The sequence below is a fragment of the Sebastes fasciatus genome, chromosome 11, assembly GCF_043250625.1.
Source record: "Sebastes fasciatus isolate fSebFas1 chromosome 11, fSebFas1.pri, whole genome shotgun sequence".
Taxonomy (NCBI): domain Eukaryota; kingdom Metazoa; phylum Chordata; class Actinopteri; order Perciformes; family Sebastidae; genus Sebastes; species Sebastes fasciatus.
In genome coordinates, this window is record NC_133805.1 from 9,255,650 (window position 1) to 9,277,924 (window position 22,275).

The 22,275-nt window shown below is 40.2% G+C and overlaps 1 protein-coding gene across 2 annotated transcripts; it reads left to right on the forward strand.

Annotated features, from left to right (window-relative positions):
• Positions 1-1,563: 1,563 nt before the first annotated feature.
• ctdsplb (CTD (carboxy-terminal domain, RNA polymerase II, polypeptide A) small phosphatase-like b) lies at positions 1,564-21,492 on the forward strand. 2 transcript variants are annotated; one of them, XM_074650391.1, is made up of 8 exons: positions 1,564-2,205; positions 11,607-11,764; positions 11,892-11,924; positions 13,530-13,631; positions 15,047-15,103; positions 16,194-16,286; positions 16,805-16,990; positions 17,897-21,492. In XM_074650391.1, the coding sequence occupies exons 1-8, from the start codon at positions 2,130-2,132 to the stop codon at positions 18,020-18,022; spliced, it is 831 nt and encodes a 276-aa protein (XP_074506492.1). In that variant the 5' UTR covers positions 1,564-2,129; the 3' UTR covers positions 18,023-21,492. The 2 variants fall into 2 exon arrangements, with proteins under 2 accessions (XP_074506492.1, XP_074506493.1); XM_074650392.1 differs by lacking the exon at positions 11,892-11,924 and having other exon boundaries at positions 1,566-2,205.
• Positions 21,493-22,275: the final 783 nt, after the last annotated feature.

The following is a 22,275-nucleotide window of genomic DNA, read 5'->3' on the forward strand; positions in this document are numbered from 1 at the left end:
TGATTCATGGAGAGACCTCCGTCTGGTCAGCTAACATTACTGCCAAGCAGCTGAACTATAGAGTGATATTGTGGTTTTAGCTGACGTGTGTCGCCTCACTGTTTTTAGCAATGCTCATTCATGTCTATTTACAGCGAGCACAAGCTCGAGCCCGACTCTGACTTTTGTTGACTTAACGGCCACAGGTGTCGCTGTTAACAACCAATTTCTGATTCTTACAAACAGTCCCTTTAAAACATGTAGACATGTTCTAATAGAAACCCAAAATACAAGTATGAACCTGAAAATGAGCATGATATGTCCCCTTTAAATACAAATTCAGTGTAGTATTTTTTTTTTTTTTACCATTATGAAAGCAGGGGTGTCCTCTAAGCATTTCCTTAATTTAGACACTAGGTGGCGTGCTCGACTTATTAAAATTAGCCACACATACGGGGAAAGGACACACACCATGTTTTTTTTTTTGTGTGATAAACTTCAACTATTTGCTTGGATTGTTAAACGGGCTCGCTGTTGTTTGCTCCAAAATTACCTAAAAATCAAGGAGCTGGTATCATTAAACATTTTTAAATCTAAAATGAAGGCTTTAGAAGCAGACTGTCAATGTTTTTAGCCCCCTTGTTGTACAGCTGACTCCCAGAAAAGTTCCTTTTTGTCCCCCCCATTTGTCTTTAGATAGTTCTCTTTTAATGCAAATTTGAGTGCTTTTGTGAATTGTATTTTATCTCTATTTGTGTGTCTGGTTCTGCAACTTTGTGTTCCTGCTGCTGACCGTCTTGGGCCAGGTCTCCCTTGGGAAAAGAGGTTCTTAATCTCAATGTGACCAACCTGGTTAAATATGGTTGAGGAAGAGTTGTGATAAGGGTTGCATTAAGGGTTGGTTTATATCTACTTTTTAACTCCGGATGGATATGTGGGTTGTAAATAAACTTGGGATGCCTTTCATATATTTAATTTGGGATGTAAATAAATCTGGGATAGTTTATATATATTATATATTGATGACTGCTATGGTCACCTCTGCACAGATTTACATTGCTTATCTGCTTTTGCCTATGCTGTAAACAGCGGCGCTGCCTTATCTCCGATGAAGACTACCCTATGTATGACTACCAGCTGAGGTGGTGTTTTCACATGTTTTATCTCCAGTAAAGATGATACATATCTTAGATACAGATGTTATTTAGATTATTAGTTAAAAAAAATTTGGCAGAATGGTTCTTTGCTTTCACTATATTATATTATCATTCTATGATATATGAGTTAATAGAGGAGAAGTGAGAAAGGGGTATAGGGAAATATAAGTTTTACTCCTTTTCAGACACTATCACTTTTGTTTTTTGTGTTTTTATTTATTTTTATGTTCGAAATAAAATCATTCATTCATTCAAATAAAGGTTAAATAAAATAAAAAATTCTCCATATTCCCCATGCACAAAGTGTATTATATTTGAATGTATTATTTAATGCTAAAGAGCTATAATTTGTTGCGTGCAGTAATTACAGAGGGCTCTTTAGTTTAGAGAGTCCAGCCAGCTGCATGGAGTCTGTCTGCCTGAGAGAGAATCCATCACACAGAAACACACCGCCTCCTCCCACCTCCACTCACAGAGCTGCGACTTCACATGCAACTCAACAACACAAGAAGCCTCCATGTTGCACAGGGGGGAATGCAGTAGGAGCCAGTTTTCTTTAAACTAACTTTACACAACTTGCGTTTTTGGTTGCATGTTTTTGTTGGAGAAGAAGCAGAATCCCTCCTCCTCCTCCTCCTCCTCCTCCTCGTGTTTGCAGCGTTGTGTCCAGACACGGCCTCGCATTGGTGGATTGACTGTTGGAGCTTCACAGCTAAGCTAACTTCACTTCGTTTTGTTTTTGTTATTGCTCGCACTTGTTTTGCAGGGATGGTATTTTTTTCTGGAGAGCCATAAATGACAGCCATTCACCGGCTTCCATTCAACACCGTGCTAGCTGGCTGGCTAACACCAACACTTCACCTCGGACGGTTATCAACAGCTAGCTTAGCTTAGCAGGCTAACAGTAAGCTAGCAGGCTAACAGAGCGCGCTAGTGCTGAAGAACTGAATAACATTGTGGGGAAACAAAAACAGGAATAAACCACCCGTCTAAATGGACCACATGTCCATAATAACCCAAGTTTCCAACCCGAAGGAGGAGGAAATAATATCCTTTAACCAGGAGAAAGGTAAGAAACAAGTCAATCAACTGGATCACTACTTTTCTTCCACTGACGTTAGCTAGCTTTTAGCTGGCTGCTCCAGCAGTTGGAGACGCTGGTTGCCTGTTTTGTGATAGATCAGATAGAAAACTTGCGTTAGTTAGCAAACTCTTTAGTAAGCAACAAGTTTATCAGAGCCCCGGATAGGTTATCCAACATGAAGAGCGCTTCTCGGTGTCAAGACGTGTTGGTTTTATCCTATTAACGTTGGCTGAATTAACAGTAGTTGTCCACACACCTAGTTAAAGGTACCATATCATGCTCATTTTCAGGTTCATACTTGTATTTTGTGTTTCTACTAGAACATGTTAACATGCTGCAATGGTAAAAAAAACAAACCTATTTTCTTCATACTGTAACTAATAATCTAAATAACAACTGTATCTAAGATATGAATCATCTTTACTGGAGATAAAAATGAGAAAACACCACCTTAGCTGGTAGTCATACATAGGGTAGTTGTCCACACACCTAGTTAAAGGTCCCATTTCGTGCTCATTTTCAGGTTCATACTTGTATTTTGTGTTTCTACTAGAACATGTTAACATGCTGCAATGTTAAAAAATAACTCTTTATTTTTCTCATACTGTCTCTCTGAATATACCTGTATTCACCCTCTGTGTAAAACGCTCTGTTTTAGTGCATTGCAACGGAATTGCTTTACTATGCAACAGTGTGGGTAGATGTTTATTCCCTGTCAGCTGGTGTCATTCACATACACTGCAACGGGAAATAAACTGGGACACATTTAGAATGTTTTACGTTTAAAACCTCGATTGGTCTATATTTTGTATATTTGTGACATCACAAATGGACAGAAATCCAAACAGCTTGTTTCAAACGCACAGTTTCTGAATACGGGCTGTGTGTATTTCTCCGTATATTTAGCGTTTTGATAGTTTAACAGTATTTATATAACACTTAAACCTGCTTTATAATATAAAAGACCTGATAATCTCACTTTTTACAATATGGGACCTTTAAGCCCAATGATGCCAAGTCTTTGCTTCTAATTATTTTACACTTTTGTGTTTTGGCTACATAGCTAGACTAAATGATGATGTGCTAGGTGATTCACTATATGAATCACGACCACAAGGACCTAAAACAACGTTTATGGTGGTTTTGGTCTGCGGGTTAGCAAAAAAATGTTTTTTGGGGGAATGAAGCAAACATGCAGGCCGAAGAGAACTATCATATGTCAGTAATGTTTGGAAAAAATGTCTTGTGAATTAACAGCATTTTCCTGAAAGGACTCATATTGTAAAAAGTGAGATTTCCATGTCTTTTATATTATAAAGCAGGTTTAAGTGTTATATAAATACTGTTAAACTATCAAAACACTCAATATACTGAGAAACACACACAGCCCGTATTCAGAAATTGTGCGTTTGAAACATGCCGTTATAGGATTTCTGTCCATTTGTGATGTCACAAATATACAATATATATAGATCATTACACGGTTTTAAACATAAACATTCTAAATGTGTCCCAGTTTATTTCCTGTTGCAGTGTATGTGAATGACATCAGCTGACAGGAAGTAAACATGGGCCCAAACTGTTGCCTAGCAACGCAATTCCGTTACAATTCTGTTGAAATGCACTAAAACGGAGCGTTTCTGACAGAGCGTGAATACAGGTATATTCAGAGAGACAGTATGAGGAAAACAAAGTTTTTTCTTAACATTACAGCATGTTAACATGTTTTAGTAGAAACACAAAATACAAGTATGAACCTGAAAATGAGCACGATATGGGACCTTTAAGACAGGAAACTTTGATGACTGCTATGGTCACCTCTGCACAGATTTACATTGCTTATCTGCTTTTGCCTATGCTGTAAACAGCGGCGCTGCCTTATCTCCGTTGAAGACTACCCTATGTATGACTACCAGCTGAGGTGGTGTTTTCACATTTTTTATCTCCAGTAAAGATGATACATATCTTAGATACAGATGTTATTTAGATTATTAGTTAAAGAAATTTGGCAGAATGGTTCTTTGCTTTCACTTTCACTTCTACTCCAACTGTCATTACTCTTTTATGTATTTTTTTTCACTCACACTTTTAACATGATCTGCAGTGGACGTCAAACTCTCTCCTTCAGGACCATAGCTGCCTGCCATAGCTGCCTGCTCATGTCCATTCATTCCCATTCCTGGGGCTACTCTGACACTTCCCGGGTCACGCGGGCCCATGGGGACGTGTATCAGTATCACATCTCAAACCTCACTTGTCAGACCATTAGTAATGTGAGAACTTGAGTCTTTCAAGCACAACAATGCATTCTCCTCTGAGGGTACAAAGGTATCCTTCAGTAACTACTATATGGATTCTATGTGACTTGAACATAATGTGTGCGTCATGTGAGATTATCTTTGCATGTATGTGGGAGTTAGGGGAGAACAGAGGATACAGGCAGGGATTGACCCACGCAGTTTGAATGTATGGCAGTAAATATATGCAGATTCCACTGCAGCGGTACACACTAACAGCTTGATATAGAGTGATGCAGGAATGAGCCCTAAAACACAGAAATTAGTTAGCATTTTAGCACTTCCGGTTCCCTCGTCTGGAAGTCTATGGTTTTTTTGAATGGGTTTTTAGTTGGATGCCTGAAATAAAGTCTGTGGTTAACACAAACTTGAGTCATTTTAATGTTTTGTTCTACGATATAAAATACATTGATAAATACCCCACTTGTGAATTTGAAGCCTTTATGTGTCTTAAAAAAGGCGGTTGCTAACAAGTGGCTAAATGAGACTACTAAATGTCATCACGCTGACTCGTCCGCTGTTACAGCCTCGTTGTGTATACTTCATGCAACCGTGGTGTGGTTCGTTTATAGCCCAATGTTAGCTTTTTACTTCCAGTGATTGCATTCACACTTCAAAAACATCATAAAAGTGGTGGTCATTTGTGAAGATTATCTTGTTGAACAAAACGTGTAAGTATCATAAATATTTATTTGCCACAGAGCTTATTTTCTGCAATAATCCAAAACCCAATGGAAATATCCCATTGGCTTTTTGTCGAGGGAACCAGGGCGATGCTAACTTCCTGATTGGCCTTCAAAAATACTTCCTCCCTGGAGCTCTATTATGTCTCATTAAAGATATTTTCAAAGTAGTTATTTTGTTTGAAAGCTATCAGAAGGTATATTTTAGGGGCTTGTTAGCAAGTCACAATTTAATGCTTGGAGGTTGTGCTAGTGTGCTGGGAAAAAGTGACTGAAGTAATGTAGGGTCATTGCGTATGAGTAGTGCTGATGATTAATCAATTAAGTGGTTAGTTCATCTGCTGATGGTTAAAATGCAATTGAGTGAAAGGTCTAAGTAACTGTTCCAGTAAAAATGCCAGACAGGGCAGGCTATGGCGTCATTAATGAACTTTTTGTTTTTGCTTTCCTGTGTTTCTTTGTAAAATGATTTGGTCCTTTGGCTGTTGGTCAGAGAACGATTTAAAGCATCATTTGTCTTTATTTACAGACTACATGATTAATTGGAGTTGATAACGATCTAAATCAGACACAACACGCCTCCTTGTGAAGTCATGTTAATGCAATACTTGCATTCTGGTAGCATTTAGTACTATTTCAAATTGTTTACCCACAAAGGAGTTTGAGCAGCACTACACACACTCACACAGTTGGAATTCACTGTTGTACGTTAAGCTGCTGCATGAAAATCACACCTAATAATGGGCCTGAGTAGTAACAGTTGTCTGTTATGCAGCACACAGTTGAGTTAGAGGACGAAGTAGAGCAGCGATGTTGCTGTTTGTTTCCTACCTCTTCCATTTTCTTTTAAGGATGAGTCACACAGAATGCTTCCCTTAGGGCTAAGTCAAATATTACCATCATTAGAGGAATAATATGGCTGTTTACTTTCTTCTATTTGTTCTGGACATTTTCAAAGCAGGTTTGATTTGAGTATGAGGGACATATATGAAAAGGAATTTGAAAAGATCCAGACATTTTTTTTGCATTTAACAAATGGAATATCTTTATCCACTGTCACAATCAGAGTGTACAGAAGCAGGATTCTTAGCTCTATTCACTGAGTTTATTATACAGCCAACCAATGATTTGGCTGTCCCTTATCTGTTGCAAATCACTTAACATATAACCCATCCCAGCAGCTGTCCAAGAGGAATTTGACAGGTAGTTTTCCATTGCTTGAACAGGCTCCAAACTGTCTGGACAAAAATTGACCACCTTTGCTCTCAGTGTTCCTCTACTGTCTGTCTTACAACATGTGCCTGCCTTTCACACTGGTGTGGCTGCCAAGCAGCAGTCTAAATATAGACTCGCTGCCCTGTTGGCCGGGGCACCACTGACCTCGAGGCCAAGTATAACTACTTGCAAAGATGACAATGATCTTTTTTTATTCTTGCAGTCATACAAAACTTCAGTTGGAAAAAAAACAAAAAACAACAAGTTGATTTTCAGAAGAAGATAAGGACTGTGGTCGTAGTGGGTCTTTTTTTCTTGTTAGGATTTTTGCACCAGGATTTTAATGCATCTATGAGATGTGTCTCCTACATGATCCCGTCACCCTTATGATGAAAACTCCTCTATAGTCGTGGAATCCAAGATGTTTCTGTGGATTTATTAATGTGTGGTAGTGGTGGTGGTGGTATGCACTGAGCACTGCAGTTGTTCTATGACTGTAACTATAATTTCAACCAGACAGGTTTTGTCAAATTCCAACCATCATAGACTGATGCTCCCTATTAGTAATGTTTAGACCTCCATAAATATTAAGTATATTCAAGAGTTTGACCTGCAAATGAAAAATCTGCTGCCAATTAAGTTCAACATGAGTACTCTGTCGAAATGAGCACAGGTTCAGTGAAACCTTAACTTCACTGCAAAACAACCTGGGTGTATTGTAAGGGTGGGAAATAATCGATGCACCTGTGTATTGCAATTATTTTTCCAATGTTGAAATAGATTTTTTAATGCCAGAATTGATATATTTGAGTCTATGTGGACGTAGAAGGAAGTTACCGCCTTTATTGTTGTAGTCTGAGTAACGTGACATCATATCAACCAAAACATACCGCAACGAGAAAGTAGAAAACGGCGTCGGGTCCACGTGGATACGACCTGCACTTTCACATTTTAAATCCAACAATGTAAACACTACACATACAGTAAAGTATGGAAACACTTTGGGTTTCACACATTGCCAGGAAAAGCAGAGCTAGACATCGCGGCTAAAGCTGCATGCTTACTCTGTCATGGACACGTTGCCGCAACACTTTGCCGCAATACGATAGCGTTATCGTATTGCGGCAACGTGCCGTCAAGCCGGCCGTCACTCGCATCTCCGTGGTCAAATCAGGCGATGGTACAACTGTAGAGCACCCATATACTGACATTTATGTTAAATGCATTCAAACGGCCCCGATGGAGCTGACGATGGATGTATTAAGAGAACGGAGCTGACTGCAGAGCTAGCGACGGACTTAGCAGAAGTATACACTCATTCAATATCTATTAAATAATGGGCCTGTTGCAAGTTTTAGTTGTTGTCTGTGGTTAGTAAATGAATCAAAAGACCCGTCAAGCAAATTTGTTTACATTTTGATTATTTATTTATTTATATATATATATATATATTATATATATTATATATATAATATATATATATATATTATATATATATATAATATATAATATATATATATATATATATTATATATATATATTATATATATATAATATATATATATATTATATATATATATATATATATTATATATATATATTATATATATATAATATATATATATATTATATATATATATATATATATTATATATATATATTATATATATATAATATATATATATATTATATATATATATATATATTGTGCCCTTGTTTAAAGTCAATATAACTTTACATTGTTTGTTGTGGCAGAGATCCATTCATGGTAGAAGTTAAGAGCTTATCACACTGCAGAGGTAAGGCCGACTCTGATAGCTGCTTGTGTTAAGAGTGTGCTCAAACTTGTGAACATGTTGTGTTTTGAGGTGATAAAGTTGTTGCTTGTATTGCTGCCTCTGTCGACAACTGTTACCTTGCATAGTCGGTAGATGATTGTACTCTGCCTGACGTGTGACTTTTTAAAAGCAAACTTTTTCCAAACTATCGATTCGATACAACACTCTTAGTGTCTTAATCGTTTGTTCATGATGTGCTATTGTCTCCTTCCTTCACACACCTCTTAGTATGCAGATATATTAACGTCAGTGGGAGGCTTCACTCCATCATTTTCAGACTTTTTCTGTGCACTAGACTCTGTTAGATAAGTGTAGATATTGAAAGTTAGTCCACTGAGAGGTTTGTAGTATTTTTTAGAGAAATCCTCAATGCACCACCTACAGTAGACCAAATACAATGCTTTAAGATATCACCGCACTGCTTACAACACACGATGTGGGCGGGATTATGCTTTTCAAGTTCTCACTGTGCTGGATTAACACTCAGCCAAAGCTATACAATGTGTCAGCAATCACAAACCCACCTGTGTGTCTAGGTCTGGGACACAACACTCCTCGGCTAGAGAGAGAGGTGGCTTTTCTTGGTCAGAACCCTACAGGAAGTTGTTGTCGCACCCACTGATTAATGATTTATAGACAGTGTGTTTGGCATGTTGACAGCCTAGTGCTGGATATACTGTACCTGAAAGACAGCGAGGACAACCTTGAAATGTGTGAACTGAACTTTGACTGGTAACTTTATTATTTAAAGGTCCAGTGTGTAGGATCTGGAGGTATCTAGCAGTGAGGTGAGGAGATTGCAACCACCTGAAGCCTACGGTAGACGACGTGAAAACGCGAATGCACCTCTCTGGAGCCATTTGGTGCAGAGCCAGTGCGTAGATTGTGTAATAAGCGGGATAATTTACAGCAAGTCGGTCATTCTTGTGAAAGAAACCCCTTCAGGGCGATGCAAGATGCAAGCTCGTTGTACATTATCCGTTACATATTTAATTTCTGCCAATAGATCCTCCTAATTGATACACATTGGTCCTTTTAAACGGAGTTTACCCTCTCATTAGTGAATTACTACCCTCCATCCACCCCAGGTAAGCGATGTTTGAGGCCCAGTTCTGCTCTGTGCATGACTCAGTAGTCCTTGGGTGTTTCTGAGGGTCTTTTGCGCACAGGAATCGATACAGCGGCCAGTTGTAATGATGAGTCACAGGAAGCTGGACGACTGCCTCACTGTCCCAGTTTTACAGTAACACAGAACTGAAATGACAAGGCAAAGTTAATAAAATAAGTCGTGTGCTTCTAATTAGGTTATTTTTAGATTCAAACCAAGCTTACTATGGCAGATATGATCAGCTAAAGCTATGGCATGAGAGTAATTTTGTTAATTACATTTGTCTAAACAAATCTCTAAATGAGTTTATTACTTTGGTATTTGGTTGTTGTTGTTGCAGTGTTGTGTAAAACTTTGGTATTTTCCAGTGGATTGGGTCAGATGGTGACCTTTATACTCTGGAAACACTCAGGCAGTATCGGGAATTTCCTATGCAGATTCCTGTTTTATTCCTCTTCTCTGTTGCAATTGCCCCTTTTTTGTTTTGGACACTAAGAAGATGGCATAGGGTTTCCCTGAGGGATTTATTTAGCTTACATTACTCCAAAGTGATTGGCATGCCATCTCTTGATACTGTGAAAATATCTTTGTATTGGAAAAATGAGAAGAGCCTCCTGTGTGTGCACTCTTGACTTTACTCGTTGGCTTGCTTTCCTCAAGTCCGTTTCTCTTCTCGTGCACTGATTCGTTTAAGCTGAACAGCCAATCAGAGTGATTTCAACATGCTGAATCGGCCGAAAAACCACCGACACGGGCAGACTAGAGCCGACAGTGCGGGACACACCGCAAAACCTAGGCCAACAGACGCTCCCCGATGGCCCCTAATGGTCCGACGGTCAAATGTGTGTCAGGGCCTTAAGTTAAAATAGTCACTGTATGTCTAAATGTTGTTTCCTTGTTGATGGATGCGTATTGTACTTCAATTCTCTTGGGGTGAAGGAGCTTGTGTCACTGATGGGATATAGTCTAACTATCCAGCACAGCGTGCCCTAGCTTGAAAGGCGGTAATTAAAACGTGAATGGAAGCCAGCGATAGAGGGAAATGACAGAGAGATCGGGAAAGGTAAAGTGTTTCATGCTGTTGCTCTGTCGGTGTCTCATACCTTTCCTGCACCGATGAGTATTTTTAGCTGTGGAATATAGAATTGATGTAATCTTCTTAAAACAATAGTGTGGTAACTCCACTCATTATGCCATTGCATGACATGATATGAGGCTAAGGCTGCCTTTTGTTGCCTCAAGATACTCTGAGATGTCTGAGTGTTTGATGGAAAAACACTTGACAAAGCTGGCTGAACAGTTCTGGTATTTGTAAGTGTTGTTTAAAGTTTGTAGTTCTAACTAATACTTTGTGTACTAGACTAGTCATTTGTTGTGTTCTCTTGAGGCACAGTGTTTCCTATGACACATGTCTATTGGGTATTTGTTTAAGGTCAAGAGCACAAAGTGGCACAATATCAAAATGCCAAAAGACACCACATAATGCTATTTGCTCTTCGCTGGTCTTCAGTTGCAAAAGCATTCTGGTTGTGCGAGCCGAGGGGTGAGCAGGGGGGACTAATGGCTGGAGAGGAATGCAGCCTTGTATAGGCTCTGCGGGGTCTGAGGGGCCTCCCACCTCCTCCCTCCCCTCGCCTCCTGTGCGTGTCCAGGCTGCTTCAGTCACTCACCTGCCAGCCGAAACATGGGGGGGAGATGTAAGCAAGCTTTCAAAATGGAGACTCCTAGGCCAATCAGGTGAAGGGATCCACAGCAGGGCAAAAAGGAGGAGGGTGGAGCGTGCAGCTTCCAACTTGTCACTATTAATAAAAGCCTGGTGTCTGATTTAGGCCCTGCTCCGTAGTCCTGGAATGAGGGGCGATTTGCAATCTGAGCAGAGCAGCGCTCTGAACTGTCGCTATGTGTGACTGATGAAGTCACCCAGCCAGCCAAGTTATTTTCTGATCAGTGGTTCTGCCAGGCCGGGTCAACAAAACCAACACTAATGCCATTTAATCACACTGTCAAGGTCTCACCTATTGTTGTGACTCAGTGTTGCTCACACCACCGTGGCCACTTAGGAGGATTGTAATGAACATAATAACAGTTTGTTCCCAGTTATTCCAGCAGCATCTACAGCTCAGCATGCAAATAAGCAAAAGTAAATGCTTCCCAGCCTTCAGCGTTTTTTATGACAGAACATCGATTTGCATATACACTTGTTCACCCTCTCCTCTCTCCCACTCCCTCCTGTTTGTTTTGACAGCGTCCCAGTCCAACAGCAGCCTAAAGAAGCAGAGGAGCCGGAGCATCTTCAGCACATTCTTCTGCTGCTTCCGCAACTACAATGTGGACCCGCCAGCCACCAACACCAACACCAGCCCCCAGCCTCCACCTGTTGAGGAGAACGGGTCGCCTCCCAAGGTGGGCTGCAGTGCCACTAAACACATGCCGTTTGTTTGTTTCTCAATCTTCGTGGACCTTTTTATTTGTCCTCCTTCCTACCCCTCAACGTGTTTTTTTTTATGTGTGTGTCTCTCTTGTGTTGTAGTGTGACCAGGTCGAGGTTATCCCTGTCCCTAGTGTATGTATTGCCTTTTTTTTCCCTTTTCCTTTGCATGCAGGCTGAGTGGGCTGGTGCTGGCACATTCTGTCTGTGTGGGCTCCAGTGCTCCTCAGAGAGCTTTTGCTCTGCTACCGTACTGCGGTTCATTTCCAGCCGATGGTAGCACCGGCTGCGAGGAAGGTGTATATGCACATATGGGTTTAAATGGTGCCTCAGTGCCTGATCTGCATGAGTGACACTTGGTGGTTTGTATGCTTTCAGAAATACTGAGACACAAACTGTCTAACAAGTTAAAGCTGTTTCTATTAATCGCCTCAGGTGCTTCCACGCAAGAAGTAAATCCATTTATTGTGCTACTTATCCGTGCAATTGAGTAATATCAGTGAGAGTGAAGCTCCATCAGAAGTGAAAGGATTTTTATACATAGGATGAAGTCATGTGGGAACTATCATATTAGGGCTGTCAATCAATTTAAAATATTTAATCACGATAAATCGCATGATTGTCCATAGTTAAGCTTGATCTTTCGTAAATTAATCACACATTTTTTATCCGTTCAAAATGTACCTTAAAGGGAGATTTGTCAAGTATTTAATACTCTTATCAACATGGGAGTGGGCAATTATGCTTTCTTTATGCAAATGTATGTATATATTTATTATTGGAAATCAATTAACAACACAAAACAATGACACATATTTTCCAGAAACCCTCACAGGTACTGCATTTAGCATAAAGAAATATGCTCAATATCATAACATGGCAAACTGCAGCCCAACAGGCAACAACAGCTGTCAGTGTGTCAGTGTGCTGACTTGACTATGACTTGCCCAAAACTGCATGTGATGATCATAAAGTGGGCATGTCTGGAAAGGGGAGACTCGTGGGTACCCAGAGAACCCATTTACATTCACATATCTTGAGGTCAGAGGTCAAGGGACCCTTGTAAAAATGGCCATGACATTTCTTCCTCGCCAAAATTTAGCCTAAGTTTGGAGTGTTATTTAGCTTCCTTTGCGACATTCTAGTATGACATGGTTGGTACTAATGGATTCCCAATAGGTTTTCTAGTTTCATTAGATGACAGCCTTCACTCTAGCTTTAAAACTAAGCCTGCTACAACCTAAAAATCGCAATTTGCATTAACGCATTATCACGTTAACTTTGACAGCCCTGGTTCATACATGAATTTGAAGTTTAATGGCTTTTTTAAACAAAAGATTAAGGTTTGAGTAATTTCAATGAAACTGAAAGAAGCTAACCTTTGCATGGCCTTTGTTTTATTTAATCTCCACAAGATTTGACAAAAATATAAGGTGATTTCGGGCGGTGCTATGTTTTCTGAGTAGGCGGCTATAGCAGGGAGGACATCCGGTGTTGAAGAATCCCATAGGGTGTCATTTTGAAGCAATGGGTCGCATCATTTCAGACATGGCTTTATCTCAGCTGCATTGTCACCCATGGACATGCTCTTCCTAACACGGTGTTGGCTTCTCTGCTCAGCCTTACACATTAATTTATGCAAAGTTTATGTCTTATATCACTCTCTCTCTATCTTTCTATCTCAGACACCCTCACTCTCTCTCTCCATATATCTGATATATCTATTATCTTCCCCCACAGCCACCAGCCAAATACCTCCTACCAGAGATGATAATATCTGACTACGGCAAAAAGTGTGTGGTGATTGACTTGGATGAAACGCTCGTCCACAGCTCATTCAAGGTAAGAAGAGGCTCAAATAGATGAGATTCTGCACAGCTCTGCAATTGTCAGCTGTCAGTGTGTGAGCTGGCTAAGGCCTTCTGTGTTACAAAGATACAGTCACTAGTTGGCTTGACCATCAAAATCTTTGCTTAAAAAATGCAATTTGTCAATAGGAAAAAAAAATCACAACTTTCACTACCCTGAAAACTATACTTAGTGTACGTACGTAAAGCATACAAAATACACTGATCAGCCATAACGTCAGCATGGGCAACCTGACCGGTCTGCGGCTACGCAGCCCCATATGCAACAAACTGCGATGCACTCTGTGTTCTGACACCTTTCTATTGGAACCAGCATTCACTTTTTCAGCAATTTGAGCTACAGTAGCTCTTCTATTGGATCGGACAACACGGGCCAGCCTTTACTACCCACGTGCATCAATGAGCCTTGGCCACCCATGACCCTGTCGCCGGTTCACCGGTTTTCCTTCCTTGGACCACTTTTGGTAGGTCCCGACCACTGCAGACCGGGAACATCCCACAAGAGCTGCAGTTTTGCAGATGCTCAGACCCAGTCGTCTCCCCATCACAATTTGGCCCTTGTCAAAGTCGCTCACATCCTTACGCTTGCCCATTTTTCTGCTTCCAACACATCAACTTCAAGGACAAAATGTTCACTTGCTGCCTAACCCACTGCCAGGTGCCATTGTAACGAGATACTCAATGGTATTCACTTCACCTCTCAGTGGTCATAATGTTGTTAATGTTATGGCTGATCGGTGTACATGCATTGCAGTGAGAGTCATACATATTATATATCTGACGTTATCTTTGTCTTTATATCCAAAAGTCAGCCAATAACCTGCAGGAAGTCAAAGCCGTGTTAAATCCATTAAAACACAGTGTAAACAAAGCCAGGTGGTGGAGGATGTGCTGTAGTAAGAACAGGGGCTATAACAGCGTATTACAGAATAAAAGCAAGGTGGTAACAGAATAGTCTGAAGGCCTGCTGATGTTGGCAACCAGCTGCAGTTAATACATTTTCTTCTTAAGCTTGAGCAAGCATTGTCACATAAAGGAAGTTGTCTGGAGTGCAGTAATAGTGGTGTAATAGTAGTGAATATGATGTGTGTAGACCTCATTTTGCTCCTATCCTTCCTTTTTTTTTTTTTTTTACCTCAGTCCATCCTCTCTCTGTCCACTTCCTGTCTGAGGGTGACTACCTCGTTGTCTGTAGATTACTAGAGAGGTTGCAGAAGGAAGGAGGATTTGTTTTTGGCATAAAAGAGACTGATTATTTTTCTTCTTCCTTTCAGAGATTTGACAATCTGTGAATTGCAAAGTTTCAGTGTTCCTAGCGGGACATCTGCTGATCAGTTGTGGTACTACAACGAACACTTTCAATGACACTGATGTGTTTTCTTCTCACAGCCCATCAGCAACGCAGATTTTATTGTTCCGGTGGAGATCGACGGTACCGTTCATCAGGTATTTTACACACACACACGCGCAATAAAAAGTAAACCTTTTTATTAATTAGGGGCAAGAGGTCAATGTTGTTCCTCTGTGAAGATCCTGAAGAGAATGGCTGTGATCCAGTTCAAGTAATCCAGGATAGGCTGTGTGTATCCTGGTTGGCCTATTCATGATTACTTGCACTGGATGGCAGCCGCTGAGCGAAGAGAGAGGAGGGCATCTTAAAACTGTGAGTGAAAATGATGTCTTTTAGAGAGGGTGGCAAGCTGAAGATTTTTCATAATGCAAGAAATGAGTAACAGGAATTTCTCTGTAGCAATTGTGAAAACATGCAACATCATACTGTCCTAACACTGCTATAAACCACACTGTGGAGGTCATAGTAAATCGCGCTCCTCTCACATTTCATACTTTTTGTCTGATTCTCATGTTACACTGTGCATCAAGGCTGCACGATTATGACCAAAATGATAATCACGATTACTTTGATCAATATTGATATCATGATTATTCATTGCTTTTTAGTGACAACATATTTTATTGCACTTTCACATTAAAATAAGCAAAGCGCTGTTTTCACTTCCATGCTGTGCTACATTCCTGCTAATGTACAAATTAGGCCTGCACGATGTTGGACATTGTAATATTTTTTTCTGCTATATATATTGCAATAAGAGAAAATACAGGATATATTCACCCTACCCTTTTGTCGGCTACATCTTAAAGTTAAATGCTTCAATCTGATGCACTTGGAGAGCAAAATTAGCAACATTAAGAGCTAGATAAACAATTTCATGCTCTTAATTTAATCATAAACACATTGGTTGTATAGATGATATATATATATACCCAAAAGTGAAGCCAAAACATTTCGATCACCGACTGATGGCTGTTAGTCTAGGAAGCGCTTGATTTGATATGCTGCAGCATTTTCTATGAGCAGAGCGCACATTTTAAATGTCAATATCTCAGGCGATCGTGTTTATTTAATTTTTTGAAGCCAAAATTGTGATCGCGATTAATATTCGATTAATGTGCAGCCCTACCGTGCATGTTGTTGTATTTCTCTAACCTGGCCTAAAATGTGCGGCGTGTCTTGCAGGTGTATGTGCTGAAACGACCCCACGTGGACGAGTTTCTTCAAAAGATGGGAGAGCTATTTGAATGTGTCCTCTTTACAGCCAGTCTCGCCAAGGTGTGTTCAGACCCGGACGTCTTTTCTGTGCTCATACGTGTGTTTTGGTTACAAACCAGTGTAGTAGAACAACATTTATCTATTTCCTTGATCTGGTATTTTTTTTTATCTACTCTTGTTATCTGAATTTTCACACTTCCTCTGCTTCACTGTCCATCTGTGTCTTTTGCATCTTAGCCAATAATGCATGGGTAAGTTTAATGAACGAGAAATAATCATGTTAAGGGCCTGCTGTTTCTGTAGTATTAGGTGTTCCTCGTGCTGAGTTAAAAGTTAGGTGTCAGTAGTGCTTGTTGTCACATAGATTAGTATTTCCTGGGGCATCTTCCCTGTCAGGTAAACACGACCTGCTTTGCTTCCTTTTGGAATATTAGCGCAGCATTTGCAAGTTGTACTAGCGCTCTAGTTGAGACATATTATTACCACAAAGATTTGCATCGCAAATGTGTTTTCACCACATGCAATTAGATTTTATAATGTGTATTTTCTGTGGTTAATATTATGTTCTGTGTTTGCAGTATGCAGACCCCGTGGCAGATCTGCTGGACCAGTGGGGCGTGTTTCGAGAGCGACTCTTTAGAGAATCCTGCGTTTTCCACAGAGGGAACTATGTCAAAGACCTCAGCCGGCTGGGACGAGAGCTCAGCAACGTCATCATTGTTGACAATTCACCCGCCTCTTACATTTTCCACCCAGAAAATGCTGTAAGTTCCTGACCCACTAGTCACAGTCAGAAGCTACTTCTGTTATATAATTTGCCCTTGCCAAGGAATCATAGGCTCCCATTGTCTGCTACCTTGATATAGTCTATTATCTTAAATACATTAATATTGTACTTTTCATAACATGACGTCATAAATCAACCTCAAAATAGTTCCAATGACAATAAGGAAAGCGTGTTGCTGGTATTAACGTTTAATATATATCAAGTTACTTTTGAGATCTAGTTGCTTCTTAAAATTAATAATGTTGTTTGGGGGTCTGTTCCCATGTCTGAGTATGGTGGTAATCTTGTCGATAAAGTCTTAGTTGGTATTAAAGGGGACCGAACCGATTTATGCTTTTCCCTTTCCTTTAGTGTGTTAAATATTTTTTTGTGCATGTAAAAGGTCTGCAAAGTTACAAAGCCCAAAGTCCACGCCAAAGGGAGTTACTCTCCCCCACAGAAACACTGCTCCTGAAGTGCCTGAAACGCCTTGCTTGAAGTCCCGCCTTTTCTTCAGTAACATTGTGATGTCACCAAGTAATACATTTCCATAATACCTGCTTAGCAGCTAGTTTAGCACGCCCTAAATAGCTAGTTAGAGTGGAGCTGGAGCGGAGTCCAAAGAGTTTGGTTTGGTTGACCAATCACAACAGAGTGGGCCAGCTGACCAATCAGAGCAGACTGGGCTTTTCGGGAGGGCGGGGCAGGGGCTCAAACAGAGCGTTTCAGACAGAGGGTGAAGCCCAGCCGGTATGAGAAAAGTAAAGCAAAGCGTATTTTAACATTAAAGAATGTAAACATGTTCTAGTAGAAACCCAAAACACAAGTATGCACCTGAAAATAATCATTATAGGTCCCCTTTAAAATAGAAGCTAACTGCAGGTTTTCTTTTCCATCTCCCAAGGTCCCTGTCCAATCCTGGTTTGACGATATGAATGACACAGAGCTCCTGGACCTGCTGCCTTTCTTTGAGGGACTCAGCAAAGAAGAGGAGGTTTACGGAGTCCTGCAGAATCTGAGAGGCAGGTAGCAGGACACACGGCAGCGCGCCGCCTGCGCTCTCTCTCCATCCTCCGCTCTGTCGATCTCTGCCCCCCCTCTACAACCACATCTCTCAGACTCAGGCAGATCCTCCCACTCGCGCCCCTCTTGTCTCTGCCCCAAGGGGACGCCTCGGAGTCTCACTGTGGAAACCTTCATGTAAAAAACCCCGTCTCCGCTCTCATCACCTGGTGACTGGCTGCCTTCTGAGTGCCATCAGAAAACAAACACTAAATATCCCAGGAGCACTGTGTTTCACAAAAAACCACACCAGAAAGTGTACAGAGCGTCTTACGTTGATAATATTGGGGACAAAATGCTAAGAGGAATGAACTCTGGTCTTTATTTTCAAACCAACAAAGTTTTACTATTTGGTGAAGTGCTTATTTTAAAACCAAAAAAAACAAACAACATTTTGTCTGAAGTTTCTTTTGTGGTTCCACACAAAAGTCTGAGAAGATTTTGTCCTCGTATTGTTGCTATGCAGGCAGTTTCTGGTAGTAGAAAGGACTGTGATTCTCTTTTCTTACTGAATGAAGTGCCTTGTGTGAATGTTGTTTATATGGGGCGATATTTTGTACATGGCATATTTCCAGAGTACTTCAGTCTTTTCACACAAAATATGCTTTAAAGTGGACACGGAAGTATCTTGATAAAAAAGTTTTAGTTCTTTTTTTTTTTTTTTGGATTATCAAACGCTGGGTAAATATCTCTCCATAGTATTCTCTTTTCTTTTCTCCTGGTATGCTTGTGCCATTATATAGATGTGACTTTGTTTCTTTCTGCTTTCATTATATGTAGAAATATTTTGTTTTAGGCAAAGGAGTACGTTTGCAATTGAGAACCTTAACGCCCCACCTGCAAGTACAGTAGTTATTTTTATAGTTTGATCTGAAAGCTCAGATACAATTGTGCCATTTATTCCCCCCCACCTCCATCTCATTTTATTATTTGCCAAAAAAATATTTTTTTAACAGGCTTCATATCTTTAACAGGCGTTCAGCTATAACTGTTAAACCATTAGTAGTACGTATAGCATTTATAGGTTCTAATCTTCTGAAAAATACATGTGTATGTTTTTAATGTTATGAGGTCCTTGTTTGTCATGTTGTGCTTATCATATGGCTAGCCGCATTGTTTTCTTCTTCTTTCTTTGGGGTGGCACACATAAGAGGTGCAGATTCACCCTTAGGGGATGATCTTTCTCCATAATTGTACACATTTGCAAAGGTATCCCTTTTTGTTTCAAGTGGTCTGGGATCTTACAGCGAACGGGTTGAATGCCATGTTTTTCCTTTTTTTCATGAGGTTAGTGTCTTTAGGACAATATAGGATAGTGTCGGACGGAGTCTGGACAGTGTTAAAAGTAACACCATTCTCTCCTGTTTTACCGGTCCTCCACCAGTCCCGGTTGAAACCAGCAGAGATGATGTGTGGCGTTTACCTTCCCCAGACTCTTTTTAACTGCTCTTCACCTCAGTGCCTACGTTTTTTTGAGAGGAGCCACGCAAACCGAATGCTGCAACATTAGCTACCATGGCAATAACCTTTTTTTGTGGGCGGGGGGGGCGAGTTTCCATCCCAAGTGTTTGGTTTGGGTGTCTAGAGCACTTGACAAGGCTAGCCAGTAGACACTAAAGGCTGGCCTGGTTATCACAATGACTTTCATCCTTCATGATAGAACCTTCAAACTTTAATTTGATCCAAAAACTGGACTAATGGTGCCTTCAAATGAAGCTTGTGTTTACAACATGGGAAGTCGTATATACGATAGGTGTTCAAGTGGTTAAGTCGTGAGAACACCGCTGCTAAGCAACGTCAATATTAACGTTACTGTCGGCGTCTAGAAGCCACAGAGGCTGATGATTTAGCAAGCTAGCAAGTAAATGCAAAGGCATAATGACAGAGGAAAAATACTTTTGGAATATCAACATTTTCCTCTGAGTTGTTATAAAATTACGAAGAAAAACAATATACGACTAAAATTACGATAAATAAAATTACTATGCACTGAAAAATTAACTTCCATGGCCTCCGCCATTTCTGACGTCAACAAACGCGTCACAACTCAAACTCTTTCTTTCAGAAAACTTTCCACTTAAGTTGTGGACTCTTCTCGTAAACACGACCCAATTTGAAGGCACAAATACACATCATTTAGTCTACAATAAAAATGAATTATTTGATTTTTATTTATTTTTTTCAAAATGAAAATACCGAAACAACTTGAATGTTGGTGTATTTCAACAACCGCCAAACGACCTTGTATAGTGAACCATATTGCCATAGTTCAGCTTTTGTTGTGGAAGAAAGTAAAAAAAAAAAAAAAAATCTAAAACATAAGGACGCCTTCCAAACCTACATATGGGTGCTCACTCAGTCCTGGCTCATCCAGACAGCCTCCACACGTTCGGGGCCAGCTCTACATGGAACACTACCGGGGCGCCGCAACAGGACTGTGAAGAACCTCATCGTGGCATTGATGCCTTACTGCCTGTGGAGGCACAAAGCAATGTTTCTTCATTAATTCCAAGGTTACATCTACATGTTTTTAGCATGATCTCATTAGTACTTTTTCATATGGAGTGTGAAATCGGCTCGGCCATATGTGCGTAGACCATGTATGGCCGAGGTGAATTAACATTATGAAACAATAAAATTAAGCAATGAGGCATGAAAACGCTCCGTCGAGGGATTGTACGCTCCACCAAACCTCATTACTGCTTTCGTTTATGGGTCATGATGTTAAATCAAAAACACCAACGCTACTTCATAATTTCCAGCATTTATTTTTTTTTCAAGATGAGAGGCTGCTGCTCCTACAGGCGTGATGAAATATTTTCTTTCTTTTGCATAAGCATTTGTGCGAGTGTTCAGCTCATGACGATGGTTTCAGTGCAATGTCCTTTTATAAGAAGCGGTTGGTCGACTCTTCTCAACCTCTCGATAACCTTTTTCTCTGAAAATGTCGTTTGTACCATTGTGATATTTTTCTACCTACCTTTTGTCAGTATTTGGTTTGAAAAAAGTTGCATATTACCCGTCGTATCCAGCTTGTTCTCCCTCCTCTTCCTTTCAGATCTGTTATGTCCCTGTCTTGCCTTTGGTAAGAATCCTCAGTCAGGTCTTTCCTATCAGGGGACGTGTGTGTGTGTGCGTGCGTGCGTGTGTGTGTGTGCGTGCACAGGCATCTTGCTTGTGCTTCCTTCCAGTTTTTCTTTATGTATCACCTCACTCATAATCACACATTCATCATTTTGTATTGATTTCACACCAAGGTTCTTCAACACTTGAGTTCAAGTCACTTTTTTGGTGAGGTCATTCACTTTTCTTTAAAAAAAACAAACAAAACAAAAACTTGTCGGTTCTTGTTGTCTTACTTTGAGTGTTGGCAGCGTGTTGTCATCCTGAGCATCAGTTTTTCTTTCTTTCCATAAATAAAAGGCTTCATTGAAACAATGTTGTCATGTCTATACATTTATTTTTTAATTCAAATGTCTGATGTGGTACATGAATTAAGACCAAAGATCATCACTTCAAAATTGGTGTGATTGAGGTTTCCGCTGTTATGCTTGATATGGTCTGATAACCACCCAGAGGTCATGATAATGCTACTCTGTTCTGATAGAATAACTTCACTGTAAAATAAACTTTTATTTAGCATTTAATTTCTTTCCAGCCATGTCACAATAAAGCACATTTTTATGGAGGAATGTTGCTTGTCTTCTGTCAGCAGACTAATGGCAACCAACACAATGTTTACTTCGCCTAAATGAGCTGGCAGTAGTGATTTTATGTTATCTTAGCATTAGCTTATTGGCAGTACAACAACTTAACTTAAAGGAACAGTATGTAACATTTAGGGGGATCTAGAAATGGAAAATAATAAGAATGAACGTATATTTTCTTTAGCGTCAAATCACTTGAAAATAAGAATCGTGTGTTGTCGTTAGGTTAGAATGAACCGTTTATCTTCTACAGTAGCCCAGAACGGACAAACCAAACACTGGCTCTAGCGTTGTCACGTTGTTGTGTAGCTGGTTGCACTGCAACCTCACCGCTAGATGCCGCCAGATCTTACACACTACACCTTTAAACTTTACAATAAATTTAAAGGTCCAGTGTGTAAAATCTAGCAGTGAGGTGAGGAGATTGCAACCAACTGAAGCCTCTCCCGTGTGCCAAGCGTGTTTGAGAGCCACGGTGGCCGACACTATGTTCACTAGCTAGTCACTAACCGTG

What these genes read in the sequence shown, in the direction of transcription:
- ctdsplb (XM_074650391.1), top strand. Translation starts at nt 2,130, where the DNA reads ATGGACCACATGTCCATAATAACCCAAGTTTCCAACCCGAAGGAGGAG. An exon ending in TCGTCCACAGCTCATTCAAG is followed by an intron (nt 13,632 to 15,046) that starts GTAAGAAGAGGC and finishes TTCTTCTCACAG; the next exon opens with CCCATCAGCAACGCAGATTT. An exon ending in TCGACGGTACCGTTCATCAG is followed by an intron (nt 15,104 to 16,193) that starts GTATTTTACACA and finishes CGTGTCTTGCAG; the next exon opens with GTGTATGTGCTGAAACGACC.